Source organism: Schistocerca gregaria, chromosome 1 (genome assembly GCF_023897955.1).
Source record: "Schistocerca gregaria isolate iqSchGreg1 chromosome 1, iqSchGreg1.2, whole genome shotgun sequence".
NCBI classification, from domain to species: domain Eukaryota; kingdom Metazoa; phylum Arthropoda; class Insecta; order Orthoptera; family Acrididae; genus Schistocerca; species Schistocerca gregaria.
The window spans coordinates 627,962,605-627,989,915 of NC_064920.1; the positions used below are offsets into that span (position 1 = coordinate 627,962,605).

The following is a 27,311-nucleotide window of genomic DNA, read 5'->3' on the forward strand; positions in this document are numbered from 1 at the left end:
GCGGTGTCCAAATCTCCGTGCGAGCATACAGACATGCAGTATGCTTTTGCGGGATTGGGATGGTTCCATTAAACTGAAAACGGTCCGCTTCCAAACCAAACCTTGACAAATTCTTCTTCTTACTTCGTTTTGCCCACATACGAAGCTCGTTTAAACCTGGAAGTTGGTGTGATGGTTTCTACCTTCTTATCCTTCCAGAATCTCTCAGTGATTTCATTGTGTCTTTTTCTTTCGTTCATCTGTTTGTTGCCAGACGTCTGTTCAGGTTCCTCCGCGAAACTAAGTTTTGTTACTATTGTTCCAAAGGCTACATGATTTCTTATTTTTTCTGCTATGATGTTAACGACTTGTAAGTTTTCCTTAGTTTCTTCTAAGAAGCTAATTTTGATTTTCTTTGAGTTAATAACGTTGAGCAGTCCTTCGGTGAATCTATTGTTGTCATTCAATAAATGTGAACTTTGGTGGTGATATCTATTTTCTTACGTGACACCACGGATTTTCCTAAACCTTTTCCGCTCCTGTTTTCGAGTTTCTACAACTTTGTACTGGCCTCGGCATTTCTGATCTTTGATGCACGTGTGCTTCCGGTAAACTGTCTTGTATTGTCACAATTTCGCTTAGCACGATATAACTTTTTTTACCGTTTCAGTGTGATTCTGAGTGCATTTGAACTTTCATGAAACTTTCTAGCTTTGCGATGCTGTCCAACCCTGACGTCAGTATAATCCGTCCGAGGCCTGTGGAAAAGGATGCCGGTGAAACCGTCCAATACTCAATCTTTAGTGGAACTTTTCTGCTGTCCTCGTGCAAATTTTCCACGTAGTGCGATTTCTCGTATATGGAGACTTGCCTCTACCGCTATCTTGTGTAGTTTTCCTGTGCGATTTATTGTTTAGTCTTCGCGATCCTGTTAAATTATTCAGTGCTGTGTTTTGTTTCTAACGCTTTTAATGACCCCCGCGTCGAATGGACCTTGAATCCTTGTTTGGCTTCCAGGACGCCCTTATGGTGCACCGCTCCAGTCTAGAAGCAAACACTGGACTTACAAAATAAGGAAAATGTTCCCTTTTCATCATTGCCACATTCTCTCAGATACTGACAGAGAGTGCACTTAATGTCAGACAACGAAGTAATGACCATTTCCTAATTTGTCATAAGGTATCTAATTTGAAGAGCAAAAAAGTCTATCGTTTATTTTAAGTGATAGATATATGCAGACTGAAGCCACAAATGAAACTTTGTACCAAGGCCGGGATTCGAACTGTGGTCTGCTGCTCACTAGGCAGATACACCATACTGCCACAGTAGCTTTGCACAACTTAACGGAATACCCTAGCACACCTACATAGGTGCTTTAATCAAATGAAACTACATGGTTCCAGAGGCATTTCCAACTCTCAGATATCTATGGTGTAATCATGCAGACTGAAGCGACAAATGAGAATTTAAACCAAGGCCAGGAATCGAACCCATGTCTCCCGCCCACTAGGCAGTTGCGCTATCCACCACACCGCCCTGGAACAGTGGCTTTGCACAACTTCATGGACTACTCTGAACGCCTCTCTCTTCCCTCAGTCAAACGCAGAGGGAAGGAAGGTTGCAATTTAACGTACCACCAATACCTAGGACTCTAGACTCGTGAGTCTGGCTGCATCACTGAGAATTCACCGTGCCTTACTGCTACATGGAGGTACCGTGATTAATCTCTCGCCGCTCCAGAGATTTATTTTTATTTTTAAGTCCAACTATGAACTGGAGAACCACATGAGGAAGTAAGAGTGAGTCTCGGTCTCAACGGGCAGGAGAACTGAGTGCCGCCATGCAACTTTCTAATACTTCTGTTCCACGAATTAAGAAGAGCATGGCACAGCAATCGGTTGCAGAGCAAACATTCTGTACGCCGATAGTAGCGAAGTTTCCGTTACACACATAACAGTGTGTGAGGCCAGATGAGGGTTGCTAAAATAATTTGGCAACTCTTCACTGAGAAAGAAGGAATTCATTGCTAGGAAAAAAATTAATTCTCACAATACGTAGTGCCTAGGCTAAGAGAAGCAAAGATAACGGAGCGTACATTACGGATATTACACTACTGGCAATTAAAATTTCTACACCACGAAGATGACGTGCTACAGACGCGAAATTTAATCGACAGGAAGAAGATGCTGTGATATGCAAATGATTAGCTTTTCTGGGCATTCACACAACGTTAGCGCCGGTGACGATACCTACAACGTGCTGATATGAAGAGAGTTTCCAACCGATTTCTCATACACAAACAGCAGTTGACCGGCGTTGCCTGGTGAAACGTTTTGTGATGCCTCGTGTAACGAGAAGGAATGCGCACTATCACGTTTCCGACTTTGATAAAGGTCGGATTGTAGCCTATCGCGATTGCCGTTTATCGAATCGCGACATTGCTGCTCGCGTTGGTCGATATCCAATGACTGTTAGCAGAATATTGAATCGGTGGGTTCAGGAAGGTAATACGTTACGCCGTGCTGGACCCCAATGGCCTCGTATCACTAGCAGTCGAGATGACAGGCATCTTATCCACATGCCTGTAACGGATCGAGCAGCCACGTCTCGATCCCTGAGTTAACAGAGACAACCACTATCTGGACGAACAGTTCGACGACGTTTGCAGCAGCATGGACTATCAGCTCGGTGACCATGGCTGCGGTTACCCTTGACGTTGCATCACAGACAGGAGTGCCTGCGATGGTGTACTAAACGACGAACTTGGGTGCACGAATGGCAAAACGTCATTTTTTCGGATGAATCCAAGTTCTGTTTACAGCATCATGATGGTCGCATCCGTGTTTGGAGACATCGCGGTGAACGCACATTAGAAGCGTGCATTCGTCATCGCCATACCGGCGTATCACGGCGTGATGGTATGGGGTACCACTGGTTACGCGTCTCCGTCACCTTTTGTTCTCATTGACGGCACTTTGAACAGTGGACGTTACATTTCAGATGTGTTACGACCCGTGGCCCTACCTTTCATTCGATCTCTGCGAAACCCTACATTTCAGCAGGATAATGCACGACCGCATGTTGCAGGTCGTGTACGGGCCTTTCTGGATACAGAAAATGTTCGCCTATTGCCCTGGCCAGCACATTCTCCAGATCTCTCACCAATTGAAAACGTCTGGTCAATGGTGGCCGAGCAACTGGCTCGTCACAAAACGCCAGTCACTACTCTTGATGAACTGTGGTATCGTGTTGAAGCTGCATTGGCAGCTGTACCTGAACACACCATCCAAGCTCTGTTTGACTCAATGCCCAAGCGTATCAAGGCCGTTATTACGGCCAGAGGTGGTTGTTCTGGGTACTGATTTCTCAGTATCTATGCACCGAAATTGCGTGAAAATGTAATCACATATCACTTCTAGTGTAACATATTTGTTCAATGAATACCCATTTATCATCTGCATTTCTTGTTGGTGTAGCAATTTTAATTGCCAGTAGTGTAGATGACGCAGAAAAAAATGAGGCATGCAGTCATAAGAATAACTGACGATTGTGCACACGGGTATTCAAAGGTGTAACACACAATAAATATAGTTTGAAGGGAAATTAGTACCACTTCATACAAGAATTTTCTAGCAGGTAGTGCAACATGGTCACATAATTTCATAAGCTCTTGAAGATATGAAACTCGGCTTTCGACAAATGGCTGTACGCGATGGTATGACTGTATCGATGTGTGCTGAATGCAGTTAAGTTTTTAACAACGAAGTATTGAAATAAAAACATCTTTTGCATTGAATGGCGGCATTAGCTAGGCGTTAGAAGAAGAAAATTTTGTAATATAACGTTTGCTAATATTTGTTGAGAAACTTTTCTTACAAACAGCCACCAATTACTTTTAAATTTTATTCCAAGGCGTCGGTCTGAGTTCCGTTACACGAAGTTCATGTGCTGATGTAAGATAAACAAGGCTGCCACATTTCAACTTTTCATTTAGAGGAGCTCTCAGCTACCGTCAAAAAAGTAAATTAAATCGTTTTTACTGCAGCCAGACACCAAATACGTTTGTGCATAGCTATTCCGCTCACTCTAATATAAATCACCTTCTCGCTGGATCACCTTTTCTGAAAGACGGTAGGCTATCGGATAATTCCTGTAAATAGGCGAAGCAGGTAGTAGCGCCTTGTGTGTGTGTGTGTGTGTGTGTGTGGGAGGAGGGGGGGGGGGGAGGGAGGGAGCGGTGGAAGCCGCTTTCCTCATGGGCAAGCGGAGACTCATGGGAACAAAAATCAGTCTAAGGAACATACTGTACAAATGCGTGCTCTCATGTCCTCATTGTTCAAGCAGTCTCCTTTGCATCCACTTCTTTTCTCGGCAATTTGTACTGTGTTAATTGCACTGAAAGGCGACAGTAAAAAAAACACGACTATGGGTAAAACAATATCTGAGTAACAGAGGCACTACACGCGAGAAACGCCGGTTTGCTGTAGAACTGTTGTTCATATTTTGATTTCGAATATAATAAATTCCTTGAGACAGAAAAACTTCTTTCATAACCAAGAAGGGATTTAGAAAGCATTGTTCGTACGAAACAGCTAGCCCTTTTCCTGCGAATCATTGATGGACAACACGCAGATTCCATATTCCTAGTTTTCCAGAACGCAGTTGACACATTGTCTCACTTCCTACTGTTGACGAAGTTCGAGCTTACGGAATAGGTTCTCAGATGTGTGATTGCGTCGAAAACTTCTTAAGTAGTAGAACCCAGTACCTTGCTCCGGACGGTGAGTATTCATCAGAGACAAAGTGTATTTTCAAAAATATACCAGGGAAGTGTGATAGGACCGCTGTTGTTCACTATACATGTAAGTGATCTGAGGAGTAGAATGAAGTTCGCAACTCGTGGTCCACTTGCTAGCGTTGCTGCCTCTGAAACAAGTGCTCCCGTGTTCGATTCCCGTCCGGGTCGGGGATTTTCTCCGCCAGGCGACTGGGTTTTAGAGTTGTCCTTATCGTGTCATCATCATTCGCGAACTTGGTGAAACTGGACAGTGGGAATATTGGGAATTTGTACGGGCGTTGATAACTGCACAATTGAGCGCCCCACAAACCAAATATCATCATCAAGTAGAGGGCGAACAGCAGTCTGCGACTATTTGCTGGTGATGCTGTATTGATCGGGAAAGAGTCGTCGTTGACTGACTGTAGGGTGATACAGGATGTCTTGGACAGAACTTCCATTTGGTGTGACAAATAGTAGCTTGCCTAAATGTAGAAAAACGGAAGTTAACGCAGATGATAAGGAAAAACAATACTTACCTTTGCCTGTAATTATAAATTGCAGCGTGCTTTTTTTGGAGTAAACAGCATAATTGCATGTACATCACCTTAAAGCATAACAACAACACATACGCAACGAAACACACATGAGCACCAGCTGCATGTGGTCTGCCAAACTGCGCAAGAGAGTCGCATCAAACCCGACTTGCAATGTGCTATGGCGTAACACTCCATTTCGGTTGTGCATGCGTGCGTACACTGTTGGAACTGTAGAGCGCACGAGCCGCGTTGAGCAGACACAAAGCCATCGTGTGGGCGCACTTGAGGACTACTAAACAGGCGACGAACACATTCGACACTAACGGGGAACTCTTTGAGTGCGAGGTCGCAAGTTCAATCTTTAGTCAGGCTCATTTGGAAGTGCTGCGTTAACAATTGTAACAGGGAAAATATTAGCTGCTAATGAGTCACCATGTGCATCAGGAGGGCGACAGAGAATGAATGTGCGGGAGGTGCAAAGATCAACCTTCTGTGGGACTTACGTATTACACTTCCCAAAATGGACATCATCGACAACCAAGAAATGTCCGAAACATACGCCGCGTGGCATTAGCCGAGCGGTCTAGGGCGCTGCAGTCATGGACTGTGCAGCTGATCCCGGCGGAGGTACGAGTCCTCCCTCGGGTATGGGTGTGTGTGTTTGTCCTTACGATAATTTAGGTTAAGTAGTGTGTAACCTTAGGGGCTGATGAACTTAGCAGTTAAGTCCCATAAGATTTCACACACATTTGAACATTTTTCTAAACAAGTCATTAACTTGCACTATCAACGCCATTTGAAAAATGGCACGCCACAGTGATCACAAAGGTTCACGCCATGAAGATGAAGGTTCACGCCAAGACGAACTCCTCTGTAGTTACAAACCGTGCAGAACGTTCGGCTAGGCATCCACTCTAAAAAATGCATATAGAACGGTATTGGTGTAACGGGGTGATGAGAAGTGATGGAATGTGGTGAATTGCAACCGAATGCGAAACCATCTGTCGTAGAGCTTATTGTGAAACTGGATACCCTTTAAGGTGTAGCTGCAGACTGTGGGATAATAGGTTTTATAGTCACGGAAAAAACAAAGACCTAGAGGCTGAATTAGTCTAGTCGTTCCAGGTGGTATGAACTGCAACGTCCACACTTTCCAGGAAGAATAGTTTGCTCTAGAGGAGTGTGATTTTACTACGCGGACTAGGAACCAAGCAAAAGCAAGTTATTTTGACCAGTTGTTGGTCAAAAGCAGTGCTCATACCATAGTTGCAGTTCCCTTACGCCCATTTTTCCAGTCTTGTTTACTGTGGCGTAAATATTCCCTACTGCCCATGCAAGATCGAATTGTAGGGTGTAGAGCATCTCGAATTTCTCGCAGTAGAATTAATAACTTTCTAGCCAATTTAGCATCCAGATTAACAGTCGGCGTAATTGCAAACGAATGCGTTAAGGCATTGATTTTAGTTGATCTTGATACAATTCTCTTGGTACCTGTAATTTCCAGAGTTCCTTTCATACACATTTCCTCTTCAAATCCCGACTGGTCGGTTACTGAACAATGGTACAGGTTTATTTACTTCGTCTACAGATTTTCGGGCGGATTTCGCAGTTTGCTGTACATCGTCAAGTTGGCTCTTTGTCTGAAATTTCGTTATCTTACGCCTTTCAATTCTGTGGCACTATTTGAAGTTATGCAGCCATCCACTGCTTCCCCCGAAATCAATGTAATCTATGTCGCGCGCAATTTGGTGTGCTTTCGTAGTAGGTCACTGTCATGCACATCCTGCAAATTGTATCGAGCATCCTTGAAGCCTGCAAACACCATTTTTTGCAAAAAGAGTGCCTTGTTCTCCCTGTAATGTCCGTAGTTTTTCTTGTGCACTACATGGTCACATTGTTCTGAATTATTCGAAAATTATCCATAATTGTTTTTTTTTATTATGCTGCAGATGATCTTCCGCGTACGTAATTATTTCAAGTACCCGCTGCTTGGACAACGATGGTCCTTTACTACGTTTAACTAGAGATGGGGTTTGTAGCTCATTGTCCGACAAGGATGAACTACGAGGCTCGACACTTGTTACAATATCGCTTTCACTTGTTAAGCACGTATCGTCATTATACTCCGCATGTACGTTGTCCGCACAGTCGAACGTATACGACACCACATATTCTCCTCACTCATCTTGCAAAAACACTAATATTTCATGTGCCACTTCTTTCTCACTCTGCGAAATTCTTTGTCTTCATTTCTGACGAAATGTAAACTTCGGCAACAGTTATTGCAGATACAATGCAATGTTTGCTTATTTATCGTTGCCATTGCTCTGCTTTGTATTATTAACATTAGCACAGTAGCACTGTTGTGAATTACGGGTCGACTAAGCAGTTCGGTTACGCTCCGTAGCCTCGTGCTGTGCTCACCACTGGATACCTCCAGTCCCGCCCCCTGTTGCCATTAGCAGCCAATATGGTGGTTGCACGGTAGACAGTATGTGAGACCGTGAATGTCCATGGGCTTTTGCGACCATGCCCTCGCAGAGTTCCTTGTAAGCGAATACGAATGAATGAAAAGTAAGATGGAAACGGTGAAGAGTAAGCGTCGGTGGGGCACAGTACTCACCCTGAAGATGGAGAGCGCCGGGTGGTAGTAGGAGGGCTGGGTGCGGCCCGGCCAGCCGTGCAGGACGCGATTCAGCAGGTGGTAGCGCCCGCGGATGTCCTCCCTGTGGCACACGCACACACACACGTCACACCTGTACCATTACACCACTTAAAGAGCTGGCGCAGCTTTCTGTCCACCATCACCTCACACTTTTTTTTTTTTTTTTTTTCGAAATAAGCACACCGGAAAAAATGAGTCACCCCAACTGAAGACATCGTGTTAATACAATGTGACAACGCCTCTGCTCTTGATAATGGCCTGATTTAGGCAAGAAAAACCACTGAAGCCACTCACTGTCAGATCCCATAGCGCGTAGAGCTACCAGAGCGATGGCGAGGTAGTCCTACGCCTTTGACAGGCCTGCCAAAGCTGCGCCTCGCCCCTCTCCCCGTAAAACTACCTTCCTGCAATTTCTTCTGGAATTTTCTCACACTGAACACGGCACAATATCGGAATCGCGTATTTGCAGTCGCCGACAAGAAATGCAAACGCACATACGAACGACAGTTTCGAATGGGCAGGACTGACATGCACATCGAAAACGTCTCTCCAGTGAGATTTGATTCAGGAACTAGAGTACGAGGGTTAAAAGTTTAGCACAGTGGTCAGAAAAGAAACGTAAGTTTAAATACTTTAGCGTGTGTCAGCGTTGCATTCGCGCTACAATCGCAAAAATAATCTACACATAAAAAGCCGTACTTCCAGCGGTCTTGAGACACCGGATGCTCGATAAGTGCGCTTCATGACAAACGGAAGACCACGCATTTGTTCATGCTGCCTGTAACCACAACTACTAACAATTCCCAACAACTTCGCTGCCACAGGAGGTTTATTCTTGATTCCTTTTCTTTACTAATACAGCTTACTGTACCAGCCGACACAGCAAAAGCAGCGCTAGTGTTAAAAATCGACACTTGATCGATTCAGCGAAACTGCACCAGGCTGTGCTCGACCGCGTTACCGCCCTGACTCAACGACTGATTAACGTTCCTTTCTCCTCCCAGAGAACTACAGCTTGGTGGAGGATTTACAACTTTCGCCATAGTGACAACCAAGATCTCCTACCTAAACTCTGAAACGCAGGGAAAGTATGCCAAAGCTTCTACACTCTCGCTTACAGGAGGTTGGTACACTGTATGTGCTGTGTAGTCAATCATTGGTTCAGACATTTACGCTACAGCGCCTATGCCGACGACTCTTTTGACTGGCTGACACCATCTGGACAGTTAGGTTCTGGAATTTTCCCACACTGAACACGGCACAATATCGGCGTCGCGTATTTGCAGTCGCCGACAAGAAATGCAAATTCGTTGTACCAAAAATGTTCAGGGGACTTGAAGTGGCCCAGCTGTCTTTCAAGACCGCGCCGCCTCACGGACACCGGAAACCGGGCAGCGTGCAGCTGAAACATTTCTGCAAACCAGCGGCCCAGAAGGGGAAAACTTGAGATGTCCCACATTCATTGCACTGCGACCACTCAGGTCCGTCACTGTACCTTCTCAGGCCTGCCTCAGCGAACAGCGAACGTAAATTCACGCTATAAGCCACTAAATCTTTGTTTCTCCACAGCACAGTTAAGAACATTAATCTGCCAAATTTACTTATAATCCCAAAGAGATATGTGTGATGCCACCGTCACGAATTAGTGGCTGGAGGACAAGTAAATTACATATATCCTCCACTATAATATCTCACACCACTCTTCAGTCGGCAGAAATCGGCAAAAATTGGAAACCTTCGATCAAATAGCATATTTGCTTCAGCACCTGCTCGCCGACCTTCGACATCGTAGAATACCGTAGCGAAGTCCATAGTTGAACAACATCACATATGTAGAGACCTGTGAATGTTGCGGTTTTCATCTTTGAAGACAGAGGGTGAACAGCATACTTATCATGAAGATGTAGAAGAAAAGGCAACGCTTGCTCACCGAAAATAGTGATATACGAACCTGATTCTTCTCCACGGTAACCCGAATAAGTGGACCAAAGTCTTGGTACGAAAGATACCACATAACATGTCAGAACGATCTCCGGCCTGAGCTATAGCATCCGCATGCGTCTCATTGGGTCGTTACGTCATTTAAAACGATGTGAGATGGCGACTTATGCCTGACACGGTCTGTCTGGGGGCGATCTGCAGTGATGGTAACTCAAAGAAACTTCACAAGCCCAGATCGCCAAAAAAGCAATTTACTGGATGACCAGTTTCGACGGAGCTACGCTATCGTCATCAGATCTTATGCTTTTGAATTTTTGGAACATATCATCCATCCATGTTACAAGTAATTTTTTTTCCTTTATTGGATTTTGATTCCCCCAAAGAGGGCGGGCTGGCAGCAGCTTAGTACGCCGCTCTTCAGCCTACAGATTTTTTTGAACATAAGAAGACAAGAAAACAATAAAAACAGACAAGAAAACGGTGATGTAAAATGTAACTAGGCAGAAAATTGTGGAAAGTTAAAACATAAAACTGATGATGAGCGATGATAATAAAATACAAAAAAAGCAGACAGGGAAAAAGTAGACAGACAATTAAAAAACACAGTGACAGTCTGGATTCTGTTAGAAAGAGACATATGAAAAGAAACCACACCCTGCGACAGCATGATGTCCGTTCGCAACACTTCGGAAAGACGCACAACACTTTACAATCACTAGACACACTGCACTAAAAGGTCAGCACGGAGATGACACTCCACAGGCAAGGGCAGATGGGAGGGGGGACATGGACAGGGGAGGGGGAAGGAAAAAGGGGGAAGGAGAGGAAAAAACGAAAGGCGGGGGGAAGGGGGGGAAAACGAAGGCAGAGGACTCAGAAGGGGGCAGAGGGAATGGGGAAAGGCAGAAGAAGGAAACCGCAAAAGGACTCAGGGGAGAGAAGGAAGACAGAGACAGGGTAGGTGGGAAAAAACAGAATGGAGGGGGGAGGGGAAGAGGGAGCCTGGTAAAAGGACAAAGAAAGGAGGGGGTGAGGATCACAGTTGATAGGAGGGATAAATGGAGGGAGAGAGGGCATCATCTGGGAGGGAGAGTTGAAAGAAGCCACATTGGGAAAGGAGACGAAGGGTGTAGAGATGGAGGGTAGGGGGGACACAACAGTGAAAGCGTGGCAGAGGGTGGGGGTTGGAGAGGAGAGGAGTAACCAGGGGGTGAGGGGATCAAGGCGGCGGGAGGTGTAGAGTAAGGGGATATGTTCGAGGAATAGGAGCAGATGGGGAGTTACAAGTAGCTTCACAATGCATGTGTACATTCCACTACCATGAAGATGTCAAATGTAAAAGTATCATGTACAACGAAATTATAGCTATACTGCGCCGATTGCAAGTGTTCATGTTTACTACAAGCTGGCAGTGAACTTGAACACTTGCAATCGGTGCAGTATACACTGTCAGAAAAGAATAGTACACGTGGAAAGACGGCGTCGATTTTGATCAGATGAAGGCATGGGGTAGTAGATATACCGATAATACACTCCTGGAAATGGAAAAAAGAACACATTGACACCGGTGTGTCAGACCCACCATACTTGCTCCGGACACTGCGAGGGGGCTGTACAAGCAATGATCACACGCACGGCACAGCGGACACACTAAGAACCGCGGTGTTGGCCGTCGAATGGCGCTAGCTGCGCAGCATTTGTGCACCGCCGCCGTCAGTGTCAGCCAGTTTGCCGTGGCATACGGAGCTCCATCGCAGTCTTTAACACTGGTAGCATGCCGCGACAGCATGGACGTGAACCGTATGTGCAGTTGACGGACTTTGAGCGAGGGCGTATATTGGGCATGCGGGAGGCCGGGTGGACGTACCGCCGAATTGCTCAACACGTGGGGCGTGAGGTCTCCACAGTACATCGATGTTGTCGCCAGTGGTCGGCGGAAGGTGCACGTGCCCGTCGACCGGGGACCGGACCGCAGCGACGCACGGATGCACGCCAAGACCGTAGGATCCTACGCAGTGCCGTAGGGGACCGCACCGCCACTTCCCAGCAAATTAGGGACACTGTTGCTCCTGGGGTATCGGCGAGGACCATTCGCAACAATCTCCATGAAGATGGGCTACGGTCCCGCACACCGTTAGGCCGTCTTCCGCTCACGCCCCAACATCGTGCAGCCCGCCTCCAGTGGTGTCGCGACAGGCGTGAATGGAGGGACGAATGGAGACGTGTCGTCTTCAGCGATGAGAGTCGCTTCTGCCTTGGTGCCAATGATGGTCGTATGCGTGTTTGGCGCCGTTCAGGTGAGCGCCACAATCAGGACTCCAAACGACCGAGGCACACAGGGCCAACACCCGGCATCATGGTGTGGGGAGCGATCTCCTACATTGGCCGTACACCTCTGGTGATCGTCGAGGGGACACTGAATAGTGCACGGTACATCCATTCCTAGACCGGCAAGGGAACTTGCTGTTCCAACAGGACAATGCACGTCCGCATGTATCCCGTGCCACCCAACGTGCTCTAGAAGGTTAAGTCAACTACCCTGGCCAGCAAGATCTCCGGATCTGTCCCCCATTGAGCATGTTTGGGACTGGATGAAGCGTCGTCTCACGAGGTCTGCAGGTCCAGCACGAACGCTAGTCCAACTGAGGCGCAAGGTGGAAATGGCATGGCAAGCCGTTCCACAGGACTACATCCAGCATCTCTACGATCGTCTCCATGGGAGAATAGCAGCCAGCATTGCTGCGAAAGGTGGATATACACTGTACTAGTGCCGACATTGTGCATGCTCTGTTGCCTGTGTCTATGTGCCTGTGGTTCTGTCAGTGTGATCATGTGATGTATCTGACCCCAGGAATGTGTCAATAAAGTTTCCCCTTCCTGGGACAATGAATTCACGGTGTTCTTCTTTCAATTTCCAGGAGTGTAATTTCAGTGTCTCCTTCCAACACATAGCGCAGTGGCACAGCTACCAGTGGGCCATCTTGTCTACCCTTTAATGGGAAAGGCTTACAGTCAGAAGGCTCAGTGCAGTGCAAGCATGGAAGCAAGCCATCAACCGTGCCACAGAGACGCACTCTTGCTTCCTACAGCCAACTGAGCGAGTCTGAAAGCGGTCAAGTTGCAGGCTTCCGAGTGGCGGGATGGCCCTTTCGGAGAATTGCCACACAAGTTGGATATGCTGCGTCAGCCGTGCAACGACGCTGGTATCAGCCGTCACGTGAACATTCTCACACTCGTAGACGAGGTTTTGACGTCCAGGCAACACAGATGCCCGCTAGGATCGTCGTACTGTAAGGGCAGCCGTGGCACATCATACAGTTAGCACATCACAGATAAGAGGGCCTGTGAGCTCATACGTGTCAACAGGAACTGTTACGACCCGCTTATTAGCAGTGGGACTACGGGCACGCACACCTCCCGCCCGTCTTCCACTCACGCCACAGCATTCGTTGTACGCGGCTCGAGTGGTGCCGTCACAGGATTACGTGGAAGATGAAATGACGCGCCGTAGACTTCAGCGATCAAAGCAGGTTCTGCTTACACGCAAGTGATGGTCGTTTACCTGTATGACGTAGACCTGGTGAGCGCTGTCTCGTAGAGCGCATTCGACCAAGACAAATGGGCCTTATCGTCTGTGGTGCAGTGAACTACAACTCTCGTTTACCTTTGATGTCTCTAGCGAGGACGTTAAACAGCGCTAAGTACCTGCAGAATGTTGTTAGACACGTTATTTTGCCGTTCTTGCAAGACGAAGGTGATGTGTTGTTCCAAAAAGATAGTGCTGGCCCACGTACTGTCTGTGAAACTCATCGCGCTCTGCAAAACGTGCAGCAGCTTCCCTTGCAAGCACGATCTCCGGACTTGTCCCCAATCGGGCACGTGTGGGATATGACGGGACGAAAAGTGACTAGTGCTACTCGTCAGCCAACAACTCTTGCTGAACTACATGAACAGGTCGAGCAAGGGTGGCATAACGTATCCTAAAACAGTATTTGCTACCTGCTCGATCGTCTGGATGCCGTAGTCATCGACGGCATTGCCTCCCGTGGAGGCTACATGGATGGTTCAGCATGGGTCGATACCTGGTAACTCAGAACCGGTTGCGCTATTGATCTGTAAATGTATTCTATATGTAGTGTTGCAACAGTAAATCTCGAGTGAACTGGAAACCTCTAAAAGTGTGTAATAATTTTTTTCCGGCAGTGTAGTTATGTTTATGTTTGTATGTAATACCTTTACATTTGACGTGCTGATGTGTACTGTATCTTAGTGATGGTGGGGTACACATATGCAGTGTGAAGCAACTTGTAATACTGATGGACAATATGTTGTAAAAATTCAAAACCTTAAAATTCGATTTAGACAGCATAGCTCTGTCCGGTCATCCAATAAAATGCTTTTTTAAATATCTTGACTTGAGAAGTTTTCTTCAGTTACCATTAAATGGCAACTCCTCGGACTACACTACTGGCCATTAAAATTGCTACACCACGAAGATGACGTGCTACAGACGTGAAATTTGACCGTCAGGAAGAAGATGCTGTGATATGGAAATGATTAGCTTTTCAGAGCATTCATACAAGGTTGGCGCGGTGGCGACACCTACAACGTGCTGACTTGAGGAAAGTTTCCAACCGATTTCACGACAGCAATGGACCGGCGTTAGCAGAATATGGAATCGGTGGATTCAGGAGGGTAATACGGAACGCCGTGCTGGATCCCAGCGGCCTCGTATCACTAGCAGTCGAGATGACAGGCATATTGTCCACATGGCTGTAACGGATCGTGCAGCCACGTCTCGATTCCTGAGTCAACAGATGGGGACCTTTACAAGACAACAACGACCTGCACGAACAGTTCGACGACGTTTGCAGCAGCATGGACTATCAGCTCGGAGACCAAGGCTGGGTTACTCTTGATGTTGCATCACAGACAGGAGCGCCTGTGATGGTGTACTCAGCGACGAACCTTGGTGCACGAATGGCAAAACGTCATTGTTTCGGATGAATCCATGTTCTGTTTACAGCACCATGATGGTCGCATCCGTGTTTGGCGACATCGCGGTAAACGCACATTGGAAGCGTGTATTCGTCATCGCCATACTGGCGTATCACCCGGCGTGATGGTATGGGGTGCCATTGCTTACACGTCTCGGTCACCTCTTGTTCGCATTGACGGCACTTTGAACAGTGGACGTTACATTTCAGATGTGTTACGACCCGTGGTTCTACCCTTCATTCGATCCCAGCGAAACCCTACATTTCAGCAGGATAATGCACGACCGCATGTATCAGGTCCTGTACGGACCTGTACGGGCCTTTCTGAATACAGAAAATGTTCGACTGGTGCCCTGGCCAGCACATTCTCCATATCTCTCACCAATTGAAAACGTCTGGTCAATAGTGGCCGAGCAACTGGCTCGTCACAATATGCCAGTCACTACTCTTGATGAACTGTGGTATCGTGTTGAAGCTGCATGGGCAGCTGTACCTGTACACGCCATCCAAGCTCTGTTTGACTTAATGCTCAGGCGTATCTAGGCCGTTATTACGGCCACAGTTGGTTGTTCTGGGTACTCATTTCTCAGGATCTATGCACCCAAATTGGGTGAAAATGTAGTCACATGTCAGTTCTAGTATAAAATATTTATCATCTACATTTCTTCTAGGTGTAGCAATTTTAATGGCCAGTACTGTACATTACACACCTCCAGTCAGCTACTGTGTTGTTTGGCCCAGCTCTTTACCCGAGTCGAAACGTCCATTGTATTTACTTCCCTTTGCAACAATCATTCGGCAACTGGCTGAGATGGATCTCCATTCACTGTCAGCAGCAATTCTTGTCGCGTTTGAAAGCGACTGTCGTCGACAAAACGTGGCTCTCCTCTCCGGTCCTTGTCCGTTGAGGTCTTCCTACGACGACTGTTTTTGCGCAGTGTCGAATCACTGTGAGTGGTAAGCGTGTGCAGCCAGTGTCGACACTCCGAAAAATCGTCCAATTTTGGGCACAGCGGGGTCCTCGGCACGTCTAAACACGACAGCCATTCTGTCACGTCCCCACATCGACCCACGTATCTGCGCTGATTCCGTATAACCGACTCGCACGTCCGTACTTCACTGCCATGACTTACATTAGCGGTGAGACGACTTTGGTGAAACAGTATGCGGAACAGTACAACGAATTCTCAATTTTTGCACTTAGTGGCTAACAGAAAAGCATATACGACAACGGATGCATGTATAAGTGATAGATGCTGCAACTGATAATATTTCTGTACTTGACGCGATGGAACCTTCCTCTACCCCGGTGGTCGTCAAACTTTTTGTTCAGGAGCCACTACTGACATTGTGTGGCGGCTTCCCGGGCCACATATGTACCAACCTTATTATTAATTGCTCAGGTACATAAATTAGTATGTTATGAGCCCCAATCGACACTTGTTTCAGATTCCGGTCACCCTTAGCGACCCCAAAGTTGTGACACTGCAGTGGTCTGACGAAGAGTTGCATTGTCTGAGGAAATGACTAATTGATTAATAACAGTAATTATATCTGAATACTTTATGCAATATGAGACATTATCACAAATGTTTACTAAATGTTCTGAATGTCAGTTTTCATCTAGTCATTACGTTGTGTTACAACAGACTCAATTTGACTTTATACACCTTGCTGCAAATACAGGGTGATTTCGTGATGATGTTCTAAATTTTCAGGGATGCTGGAGAAGCGTGACTGTATATGTCTGAAGCAAGGGATCCTGGTCTGGAATCCACCAACTCGAAAGTTATAAGCGAAAATAATTCTGATATGTCTGACAGTGTACCGGTAATGTTGTTGCTAAGACTGAGGGATGGGCAACTTTCAGAATAAGAAAACTTTCAAAATAAGAAAAATAAACATGGACTCAATAATGAACACCGTAAGAACTGTGAGCACTTGCTCACCTTCGTTACTGTGAAACGCATCCTTTCTACTAAAGAACTGCCCATAACTCTTGAGGTATACATTTTAGAGCCCATGTTTACTAAAATTTTTTATTGTTTTGGTTCATACAAGTACCTCTGAGAGTTGCCTTTCCCTAAAACCTTATCAGCAACAGTACAGGTACAGTGCATACATTCGACTGTCAGAAGAACCAAAGCGATTTCCGCTTACAACTTTCGACTTTGCTGTTCCCAGACCAGCGTTCCTTACCTCAAACTGATACATGTACCCTTCTCCATCATTCCTGAGAGTTTGAATCATCGTCACAGAATCACCCTATACATCTGAATGCTTGTCTTTATAACGTGCATTCACGAATCCATGTTATTTCATTTTGAAATATATACCATACCAGCTGATCGGTGCCAGTCGCTCATGACCGTGAGTTTTCAGTATTGGAAGTCAGACAATAAAACATTGTCCCTCTCACTTCACCTAACCCCGTACTGTCCGCGCCACGTCCTCCAGTATCCCTCATGTAAGTAACTGAATTCAGCGACGCCAACTGAAATTAAATGCATCTCAAAATATTATTGTCTCTGTAAGTATTTGTATTTGTTACTGAGCAGGAAAACTACACTATTAACGATAGCTGACGTTTTTGGATTCGGCTGTTACTTGCCGCCGCCGGCGGTGGGCTCGCGGTTCTAGGCGCGCAGTCCGGAACCGTGCGACTGCTACGGTCGCAGGTTCGAATCCTGCCTCGGGTATGGATGTGTGTGATGTCCTTAGGTTAGTTAGGTTTAAGTAGTTCTAAGTTCTAGGGGACTGATGACCACAGCAGTTGAGTCCCATAGTGCTCAGAGCCATTTGAACAATTTTTTTTGTTACTTGCCAGAGTCATATTATTACTAAACACGGCACAGATCCTTGGGCCGCAAGAATACTTGATTCTGGCGGCATGCGGCCCGCGGGCCGCTGCTCTAACCGAATGTAATGACTTAACGATGGTTGCTTGACCGAAACTTGTCCATGCGTTAGCTTTCAGTGGTTTCATGAAGCCGCTCTTTAAGTACACTGAAGTAGTGCAGCACTGATACAGAAAATGTTTTGGACCTTTAAGCATTTCTTGACAGTAAATGAGGTGATGGTTTATAGTCACTTTAACAATATTAAACAGCTGTGGCAGCGCAATGCGGTACATGTGTAACTTGAAAATCCTAAGTGAGACATTTTAACAAGTAAATGAATTTAAGTAGCTGAGGCACTTTTTCAGTACAGATAATAAAGTAATTACGAAATCACAATTAGATCCAAAACCCAGATAAAACGCAAAATATTTGAGCAGGTGAACATCTGCAGCTGAGGAGCGTATTTGTATGATAAAAAGATCTGATTAATTTGCCAGTACTGGCAGACTGGACAATACACTGGTATGCAAAACTTAATGACGAATGTAATTTTCGCACGATGTGTTACTATCAAGTAAAATAACTCGATGAGACTTGTACCATACATAGAAAGAACTGTTACAGTACAGTACCGAAGTAAAATTAAAGAAATACGCAAAGAGACCAAAAGAAATGATACTTTTATTCAAAGACAATAACTACACTGATCTGACCACGATTAATGGTGGCCTCCTGGACATGGTTCTCAACAGGGTGTGTGATCACCAATGACGACAATGCTCTGCAACATGCTCCCATGCTGACAAGTTTGGAAGGACTTCTCGTGGTAGGGCGTTCCGCCTGATGGATGGTAATTGGTGGACGGAGATGTGCTACAAACGTCTCCGCAACTCATCCTATACGTGTACTGTGTGATCTGAGTCGGGGGAACGGGCAGGCTCTCCATATCCTCTTGTTCCAAGTGCTCCTCCACCTGCACTGTCTTCTATAAAAGTGAAGTCAGGGCCGAATACACCTACGAAAAGCCGCACGTGCGGAAGGAGTAGTGTCGCAACGACGTTGACCGGTAAGAGTTCCGTGTTCAAAGATTTGGAGGTCATTACACCGACACAATATTGTGCCTCCCCACACCGTAACACCTGGGCCATCAAAAGCATCACGTTCGACAATGTTGCTGGGTGCATTACATGTTTCCACCTCTACGCCCAGCTCTGTGGAATATGGTCTTTTTGATGGTCGAGTTGTGAAGATGTGGGGAGCCATAATGTTGCACGACCGTACTGACCTTCAAGTCTTTGAGCACGGTACTCTTATCGGTCAACGTCGTTGCGACATTGTACTCCTTACACAGGGCTTTCGGCCCTGACTTTATTTTCACGAATGACAATGCGCGACCGCACTGAAGAGTGCAGATGGAGGAGCACTTGCAAGAAGAGGATATTCGGCGAATGGGCTGCCCGCTCCTTCCCCCGACTCAGATCACATAGAACACGTGTAGGATGTACTGGGGATACACAGCACATTCATATTCACCAACGACCTTCCAGTAGTAATCAGCCACGCTGGTGAATATCTGGAACGCCATATCGTTAGAACCCCCTACCAAACTTGTCAGCATGGGAGCACGTTTCAAAACATGCGTTATCCTCCGCGGTGATTATACGCCCTATTGAGAAGCGTGTTCTTCCTTCTGTAATGTCCAGGGGGTCATCATAAATCGCAGCAACTTCAATGTAAATACTGTCTGTGAACAAAAGTGTCATATCAATCGTCTCATTAAGTATTTCTTTCAGTTACCTTACGTTCTGTAGTCTAGCAGTTATTTCTATACGTGGACCAAATTTCATCGAGCTATATTACTTGGCAGTGTTACATAATGTGGAAGTTATATTCGTCCTTAACTTTTGCACACCAGTGAACTATGAAGAATGTATGGAGCAGTGAATAATCTTGTCAATGGAGAATAGCGAATTCGAAATAACATAAAACTATACGACCTATTCAAAGAACTTGACAGTGAACCAATCATAAAAGGGAAATGATTCTGTGGACTTACCATGCAATGAGGTCACAGGAAGGTAGATTCATTATGATTTTGGAGGAAGAATTCCGAGAAGGAAGAAAAAATCAAGCAGGACGGCTCAGAATCAAATTTTTAGATAATGTCGCCCTACGATTGCGAAAATTACGAACTGGACATAACATTCTAGGAACACACAAGTTTCTTAATTCAGTAGCAAAGACCTTACACAGCTTTGAACTGCTGAGCAGTGATAATAGCAATACTAATGTAGGTTAGGAGAGAAGATAAATTTCAAGAGCACGGTACTGAGGAGGAAAACATCTTGGATAGGACATGTATTACATAGGAATTACCTACTTCAGAGAATCATGGAGGGAAAAGTAAAAGGAAATAGAGGGCGAGAAATGAGAAGATTTGGCCTGCTAACAAAAGTAAAAAGAAGAAGAAGTTTGACTCACAGAGAGGTATGGAGGACGTTCAATTGATTCCCGTCAGAAGACAGATTTACTGAAAGAAGAGGAAGAAGAATGTTCTCATGTGGCATACGCTCATGAAAAGTGTTCTGCACGTAATATTGTACACTTCATATTGTAGCTACATCCATACTCTACGAACTTCAGTCAAGTGCATTACAGAAGGTACGTTTCCGATATTCGTACAAAGATCACTTTCACGGCCGTTGCTTGCGTCCGTGGCGATTTTCATGCTATGACCATTAGGCTTGCAGAGATTGTTTGAGATTCCAACTGCCATTTGAGTAGTTATAGTCTCTATTGATGCCTCCAGTACGGGAGAACGAAACGTTTGGCAACGAAATATGCGTCGGTTCACGGTCCAATGCCCATAAAACAAGAAACATCAAGGACGCTTCCCATTATTGTGCCAAGTATTGTTTCTGCTCCTTCTTTTCTATTCCATGTCAAACAAAGCTGCCACCATTAATGTTGCCTTCACTGTATCCGTTCAGAATGCCCTCTTTATCATATCTGGTTCGGGTCTCACACATACTTTATCAGTATTCTAGGATGAGTAGCAAAAGAATTTTCTGAACAATATCCTTTGTACTCTGATTGAATTTTAGCAGTATCCTACCAACAAACCAAAGCCTGTCGCCTGTTTTACCAGCGACTAGACATGTATGATAACTCCATTTGATATCCTCACCTACAGTTACAGGTAGGTATTTATGTGAGATAAGTAATCATTAGGCTGGTGCATAAGTTCGAAGCATTTTTGTTTTGTATGTTGTTATTCCCATTGCTACGGATTTATTTATCGCTTGTCATTTTTTACTTGTAGTTCACTGCTGTTATGTGAGTTTACATATTGTCATTTTGTCTTTGGAGACAGTGAGTGGAGCTGTAGAAGCTAGAAAATGGCGTGCTGAGTGGAGAAATCAGAACGTTTACGACATATTCTTATGTTTGAGTTCAACAGAGGGGTGACGGCGGCGGGGCAGCCAGTAACATTTGCGCCTTGTGTAAGGTAACGCCACTGGACAGCGCACGGCAAGAAAATGCTTTTCTCGTTTTAAAGAGTGTCGTTTTGTCATTAGTAGATCTCCGCGTTCAGGAAGTCCTTCGGGATTTGATGAAGATCGTTTAAACGCATTAATCCTCAACGACCCACGTCAGTGTACTCGAGAACTGTCAAATGTGTTGAACTGTGATCATTCGGCCATAGTGCAACATTTTGCAATGGGGAAGGTTCAAAAATCGGGAGTGTGGGTATCGCATCCTCTAGGCCAATCACAAAAATCAGCGGGTGGCCACATGTGCATCTCTGCTTGCCCGTCATCAGTTGGCTTTTGAACAAACCGACCATTCCTTTGCTGTATCGTTACTGGTGACGAGAAATGATGTCTCTATGCTAACACAAGGAAAAGAACGGAATGGTTGAGCCGAGATAAGGCAGCAACTCCCTGTGGAAAGACTTGCGCTCATCCACAAAAGATAATGTTATGCATCTGGTGGAACAACGACGGTGTAATGTACTACCAATTGCACCCTCTAGGTGTAACCATCACTGCTGACATTTATTGTCAGCAACTGAGACGACTTGCAGACACAGTCCAAGAATAACGAACAGGAAAACTGCGTGAAGTGATGCTACTCCACGATAATGCTCGCTCGCACTCTGCAAGATTGACAAAAAACACTGTTCGGCAGTTGGATTGGGAAGTCATTCCGTACCTACCTTACTGACCTAGTTTAACGCCCTCAGATTTTCACCTTCTCCGCTCTCTATCGAACAATCTTCAGGAAACTTCCTGTCCAGATGAAAATGCGCTCAGATCATGGCTCGACGATATAAAAGTTTTCTGGGTGTGGTTCCGCGTCATAATGTATAAAACTACTGCTGTTGGTTTTTCTCCAGCAGCAGTAGTTTTACACATTATGACGCGGAACCACACCCAGAAAACTTTTATGTCCACTGACTCTGGCCGCGGAGGCGCACGCAATTATAATGACTCGACGAGTTCTTCGCCTCAAAATAATGTGATTTCTACATTCACGGAATGTAAAAGTTAAAACTGCGTTGGCAGATTGTTGTAAACAGTGAAAGAGACTATATTATTGATCACTAAAGTCTCTGTTGTGTGACTGTTGTGTTTATTATTCACCTTATGGAAAAACGCTAGGAACTTATGCACCAACCCAATATGATTATGGCTCACTGATATTGTAGTCATAGGATACTAACGTGAAGTGCACAATTTTACATTTCTGTGCATTTAAAGCAATGTGTCAGACTTTAGAAAACTTTGAAATCTCGCAAAGATCTGCTTGGATATTGGTGCAGCATTCTTCAGGCAGTATTTCATTACAGATAATTGCACTCGGAAACGTATAATGTAATTATTAATATTGTCTTCCAGATGGGTAATATACAACGTGGACAGCAGACGTTCCAGTACAACTGCCTGGCACACGATCAAAGTTTCTTCAACTTCGGTCGATCACTCTCCATGCAAAATAAGGCACTACGTCCTCCAGCAAACAAACCCTCAATTCGATCGCAAATTTAGTTTTATACCCAATATTATTCTACTTTTTTCAAAAATCATTGACGTGGTATTGCGTATAATACTTTTGGCTATCAAGTTATACTGTTTCCTGCTGATTATATCGATTAATGTATTTTAAGATGTAATCGGGGGAAAGCGCGATTTGTGTGTCGCATGACTGACGTTTTCGGAATCCGTGCTGGTTGACGTGAAGTACGCCATTCTGTTCGAAATACCTCATTGCGTATGACCTCAGAATACACTCCTGGAAATGGAAAAAAGAACACATTGACACCGGTGTGTCAGACCCACCATACTTGCTCCGGACACTGCGAGAGGGCTGTACAAGCAATGATCACACGCACAGCACAGCGGACACACCAGGAACCGCGGTGTTGGCCGTCGAATGGCGCTAGCTGCGCAGCATTTGTGCACCGCCAGCGTCAGTGTCAGCCAGTTTGCCATAGCATACGGAGCTCCATCGCAGTCTTTAACACTGGTAGCATGCCGCGACAGCGTGGACGTAAACCGTATGTGCAGTTGACGGACTTTGAGCGAGGGCGTATAGTGGGCATGCGGGAGGCCGGGTGGACGTACCGCCGAATTGCTCAACACGTGGGGTGTGAGGTCTCCACAGTACATCGATGTTGTCGCCAGTGGTCGGCGGAAGGTGCACGTGCCCGTCGACCTGGGACCGGACCGCAGCGACGCACGGATGCACGCCAAGACCGTGGGATCCTACGCAGTGCCGTAGGGGACCGCACCGCCACTTCCCAGCAAATTAGGGACACTGTTGCTCCTGGGGTATCGGCGAGGACCATTCGCAACCGTCTCCATGAAGCTGGGCTACGGTCCCGCACACCGTTAGGCCGTCTTCCGCTCACGCCCCAACATCGTGCAGCCCGCCTCCAGTGGTGTCGCGACAGGCGTGAATGGAGGGACGAATGGAGACGTGTCGTCTTCAGCGATGAGAGTCGCTTCTGCCTTGGTGCCAATGATGGTCGTATGCGTGTTTGGCGCCGTGCAGGTGAGCGCCACAATCAGGACTGCATACGACCGAGGCACACAGGGCCAACACCCGGCATCATGGTGTCGGGAGCGATCTCCTACACTGGCCGTACACCTCTGGTGATCGTCGAGGGGACACTGAATAGTGCACGGTACATCCAAACCGTCATCGATCCCATCGTTCTACCATTCCTAGACCGGCAAGGGAACTTGCTGTTCCAACAGGACAATGCACGTCCGCATGTATCCCGTGCCACCCAACGTGCTCTAGAAGGTGTAAGTCAACTACCCTGGCCAGCAAGATCTCCGGATCTGTCCCCCATTGAGCATGTTTGGGACTGGATGAAGCGTCGTCTCACGCGGTCTGCACGTCCAGCACGAACGCTGGTCCAACTGAGGCGCCAGGTGGAAATGGCATGGCAAGCCGTTCCACAGGACTACATCCAGCATCTCTACGATCGTCTCCATGGGAGAATAGCAGCCTGCATTGCTGCGAAAGGTGGATATACACTGTACTAGTGCCGACATTGTGCATGCTCTGTTGCCTGTGTGTATGTGCCTGTGGTTCTGTCAGTGTGATCATGTGATGTATCTGACCCCAGGAAAGTGTCAATAAAGTTTCCCCTTCCTGGGACAATGAATTCACGGTGTTCTTATTTCAATTTCCAGGAGTGTATGTTCTAAGATCCCACAGCAGACGGATGCCAGTGATATCAGACTGTAGTTTTGTGGATTTCATCTGCCATCCCCCTTGTAAAGGGCTCCGAGGCCTTGTTCATTTTCAGCGGTTTTCGCTGTTTCGGAACGACACTCTCATATTGCGACATTCAGGTCCAAAATGGTTCGCCGTAAGATCATACTCTGAGCGCCAGTGGCACAACTCCTGAAAGCATCTCCGCCACCCTCTTGGGATTTGCGTCCGCCGATAAACTGGGCGGTACATTCACGCCGTGCCCTCACTCGAACAGCTGGCACGGCCGTTCTCCACGCGAACAGAGGCTCCGGCCGCACCACCACGGAAAAGTTTAGCGTGTACTTCCTCTGTTTAGGTACAACATCGTTTCCATGTAATTGATTGTTCTAAGAGGATGTGAAAAGAGCAAGCTCTTGCAATCGTCTCTTTAGCCGAATGATTAGTGTTGCTGCATTTGGTGCGAAATGACGAGACCTCGATTCCCTGTAACTCTTCAGATTTTTTTCTGAGGTAGAGCCTATGGTAGCCAAATGCGAAGCTGCTTGAATAAAGAAGCAGCTGCATCCCCAGATTTTCACCTACTGGCAATAATGTCTGGAGGGCTTGGCGACATGCTGGTCACGTGTCCCACCGTCACAGATCGCTCCTCGAACTGCCTTCTGGGCAACGGCCGTAACAAGCCTAAACCGTGAGTGCTATTTACGTTATCATGATATTACGCTCAGCGCAACATCACCGAGCATGTTTGTGGTAAAGTAGTAAGTTCTTCGTTCTCTGCACGCTAGCTGATATCGAGAATCATTCTACGGACTGAATAAGGACTCATCTGAGAACTTAATCTGGTTCCACTACCGTTGTTGGACGCGCGGCTGTAGTCTGGCACATAGTTAAAAAGTTTATTAAATTAAATTAAAAGATTATTAGATTAAATCTAAAACCTTAATGAAAATAATAAAATAGTTATAAAATCAAATTCTAAACCAACGAAAAAATTCTATCTTACAGATAGCTGTCAGTTACTTATCTGTTTGTCTTCACCGACCGATACTATTTATCAGAGAAATTAGAATGACTGTCGATAGGCAAAGATGAGTTTAGCAATAAGTAGCGCATCACAATCTCGCTCAAATGGCTCGCTGTCAGCTGTTTTTTCCTTCGCGGTTGTGACATACGGCTTGCGCGATAATTCCTAGAATTACTTTAAAAACTGCATTGTCCGTTGGTCGGATTTACTGTGTTATCTCATATACGTAAAATACATTCCGATAAAATACCTTGTCATAACTCTTGTTATCGCAAGTTAAGCTGATAATGAAGCACCCAGTAACAGGGAAAATCTCTCACTCCTTGTTGGCGCAAACCATCTGTCAGTGACTTTGTCTCAGGAAGTTACAGATAATAGTCGAGGTCTCAAGCTGGTTCCTGATGTTTTAACATTCTGTTGCACGATTCGTTGCCAGTTACTTCATATTCATTCGAATCACTGTTCGTCGTCTTTGATGGAGTGATTTCAGAGTTAAGACTGCAACTTGCAGCAGTTAAGCGGTAGAATTCAAACGACAGATACGGTATAACTGCATAGAATATCAAGAACAAGGCACCTGTTTCATTACACTTACCTATTTTGCTGTTCACACTATGTAAAAACAAAATAATGCTGCCTCGCGCTCTCATAGAGAGAAAAGTATGGGTTTAAATTTTCCATACTTTCTCCATATTGTTACTCTGAAAACAATTTCGTTCCCCATCCCTGTCCAGATCGCGTTTGAACTTCTTCTGTAATATCCTCGTCGTCCACAGAATCTTAATTCCTCATCTTCGTTTTTGCAATTTTGTATTCTAAGAACCGCGTTTTTTCGTATGACCCATACTTCTAGTTGACAGGCCATTTTCTAGTACTATAACATGCAACCAAGGCTGTAAACATGGCCCCCATGAATGCTATCGAAAAGTTGCATCAGTGGCATTAGTGCAATATCTCACAAAGTACTCACGATGAAACAATTTAAATGTTCGAAATATCTCTCTACAGATTCATTCTATGCTACTTTTAATGGAATACCTTCACTTGCATTCAGTGCTTTCCAATTTACTCCCGCTAGTCGTGAGCGAATTCAAATATGGAACTTACTTTGTTTCACAGACAACGTTCTAACCATTGTATTGGTCGAAAACACTGCCTGACAAAAAGTGGAGCACCCAAAACACATGGTCGGAAGTCATTGTACAGGTGCGCACCATCTGCGGGCATGTAAATGACCAGAGTTGCTGTTCTCTGAGAGGGACAAATAGTTCAAATGGCTCTGAGCACTATGGGACTTAACTACTGAGGTCATCAGTTCCCTAGAACTTAGAACTACTTATACCTAACTAACCTACGGACATCACACACATCCATGCCCGAGGCAGGATCCGAACCTGCGACCGTAGCGGTCGCGCGGTTCCATACTGTAACGCCTAGAACCGCTCGGCCACCCTGGCCGGCTAAGAGGGACAGAACGGCCACCAGAGTGCATTAGCGTTGTTCGTGTCGAGTCTTGTTACTATGATGATGATGATGATAATGATGATGATGACTGGTTTGTGGGGCGCTCAACTGCGCGGCCGTCGAAAGTCCCAATTTTTAACACAGTCGATTTTTTTTTACACAGTCCAATCTAGCCACTATCACGAATGATGATGATGAAATGACGAGGACAACACAAATACCCACTCTCTGGGCAAAGAAAATCCCCAACCCGGTCGGGAATCGAACTCGGGATGCCGTGATACAGAGGCAGCAACGCTAGCCAGTAAACAACGAGCTGCGGACGTGTTGTTACGAAGCCTGGCAGAGTGTAT

At 45.8% G+C, this 27,311-nt stretch overlaps 2 protein-coding genes across 2 annotated transcripts in view; one reads left to right on the top strand and one right to left on the bottom strand.

Moving 5' to 3' along the window:
- Positions 1-27,311, bottom strand: part of LOC126359655 (calpain-A) — a 573,819-nt gene that overhangs the window by 528,748 nt on the left and 17,760 nt on the right. The window contains exon 2 of the mRNA XM_050007648.1: positions 7,919-8,021. Within this exon, the coding sequence (XP_049863605.1) occupies positions 7,919-8,021 (103 nt within the window). The remainder of the gene's footprint in view (positions 1-7,918; positions 8,022-27,311) is intronic.
- The window catches only part of LOC126359702 (transmembrane channel-like protein 7), a 169,139-nt gene that overhangs the window by 12,612 nt on the left and 129,216 nt on the right, over positions 1-27,311 (top strand). The gene's annotated exons all lie outside the window — the stretch shown is intronic.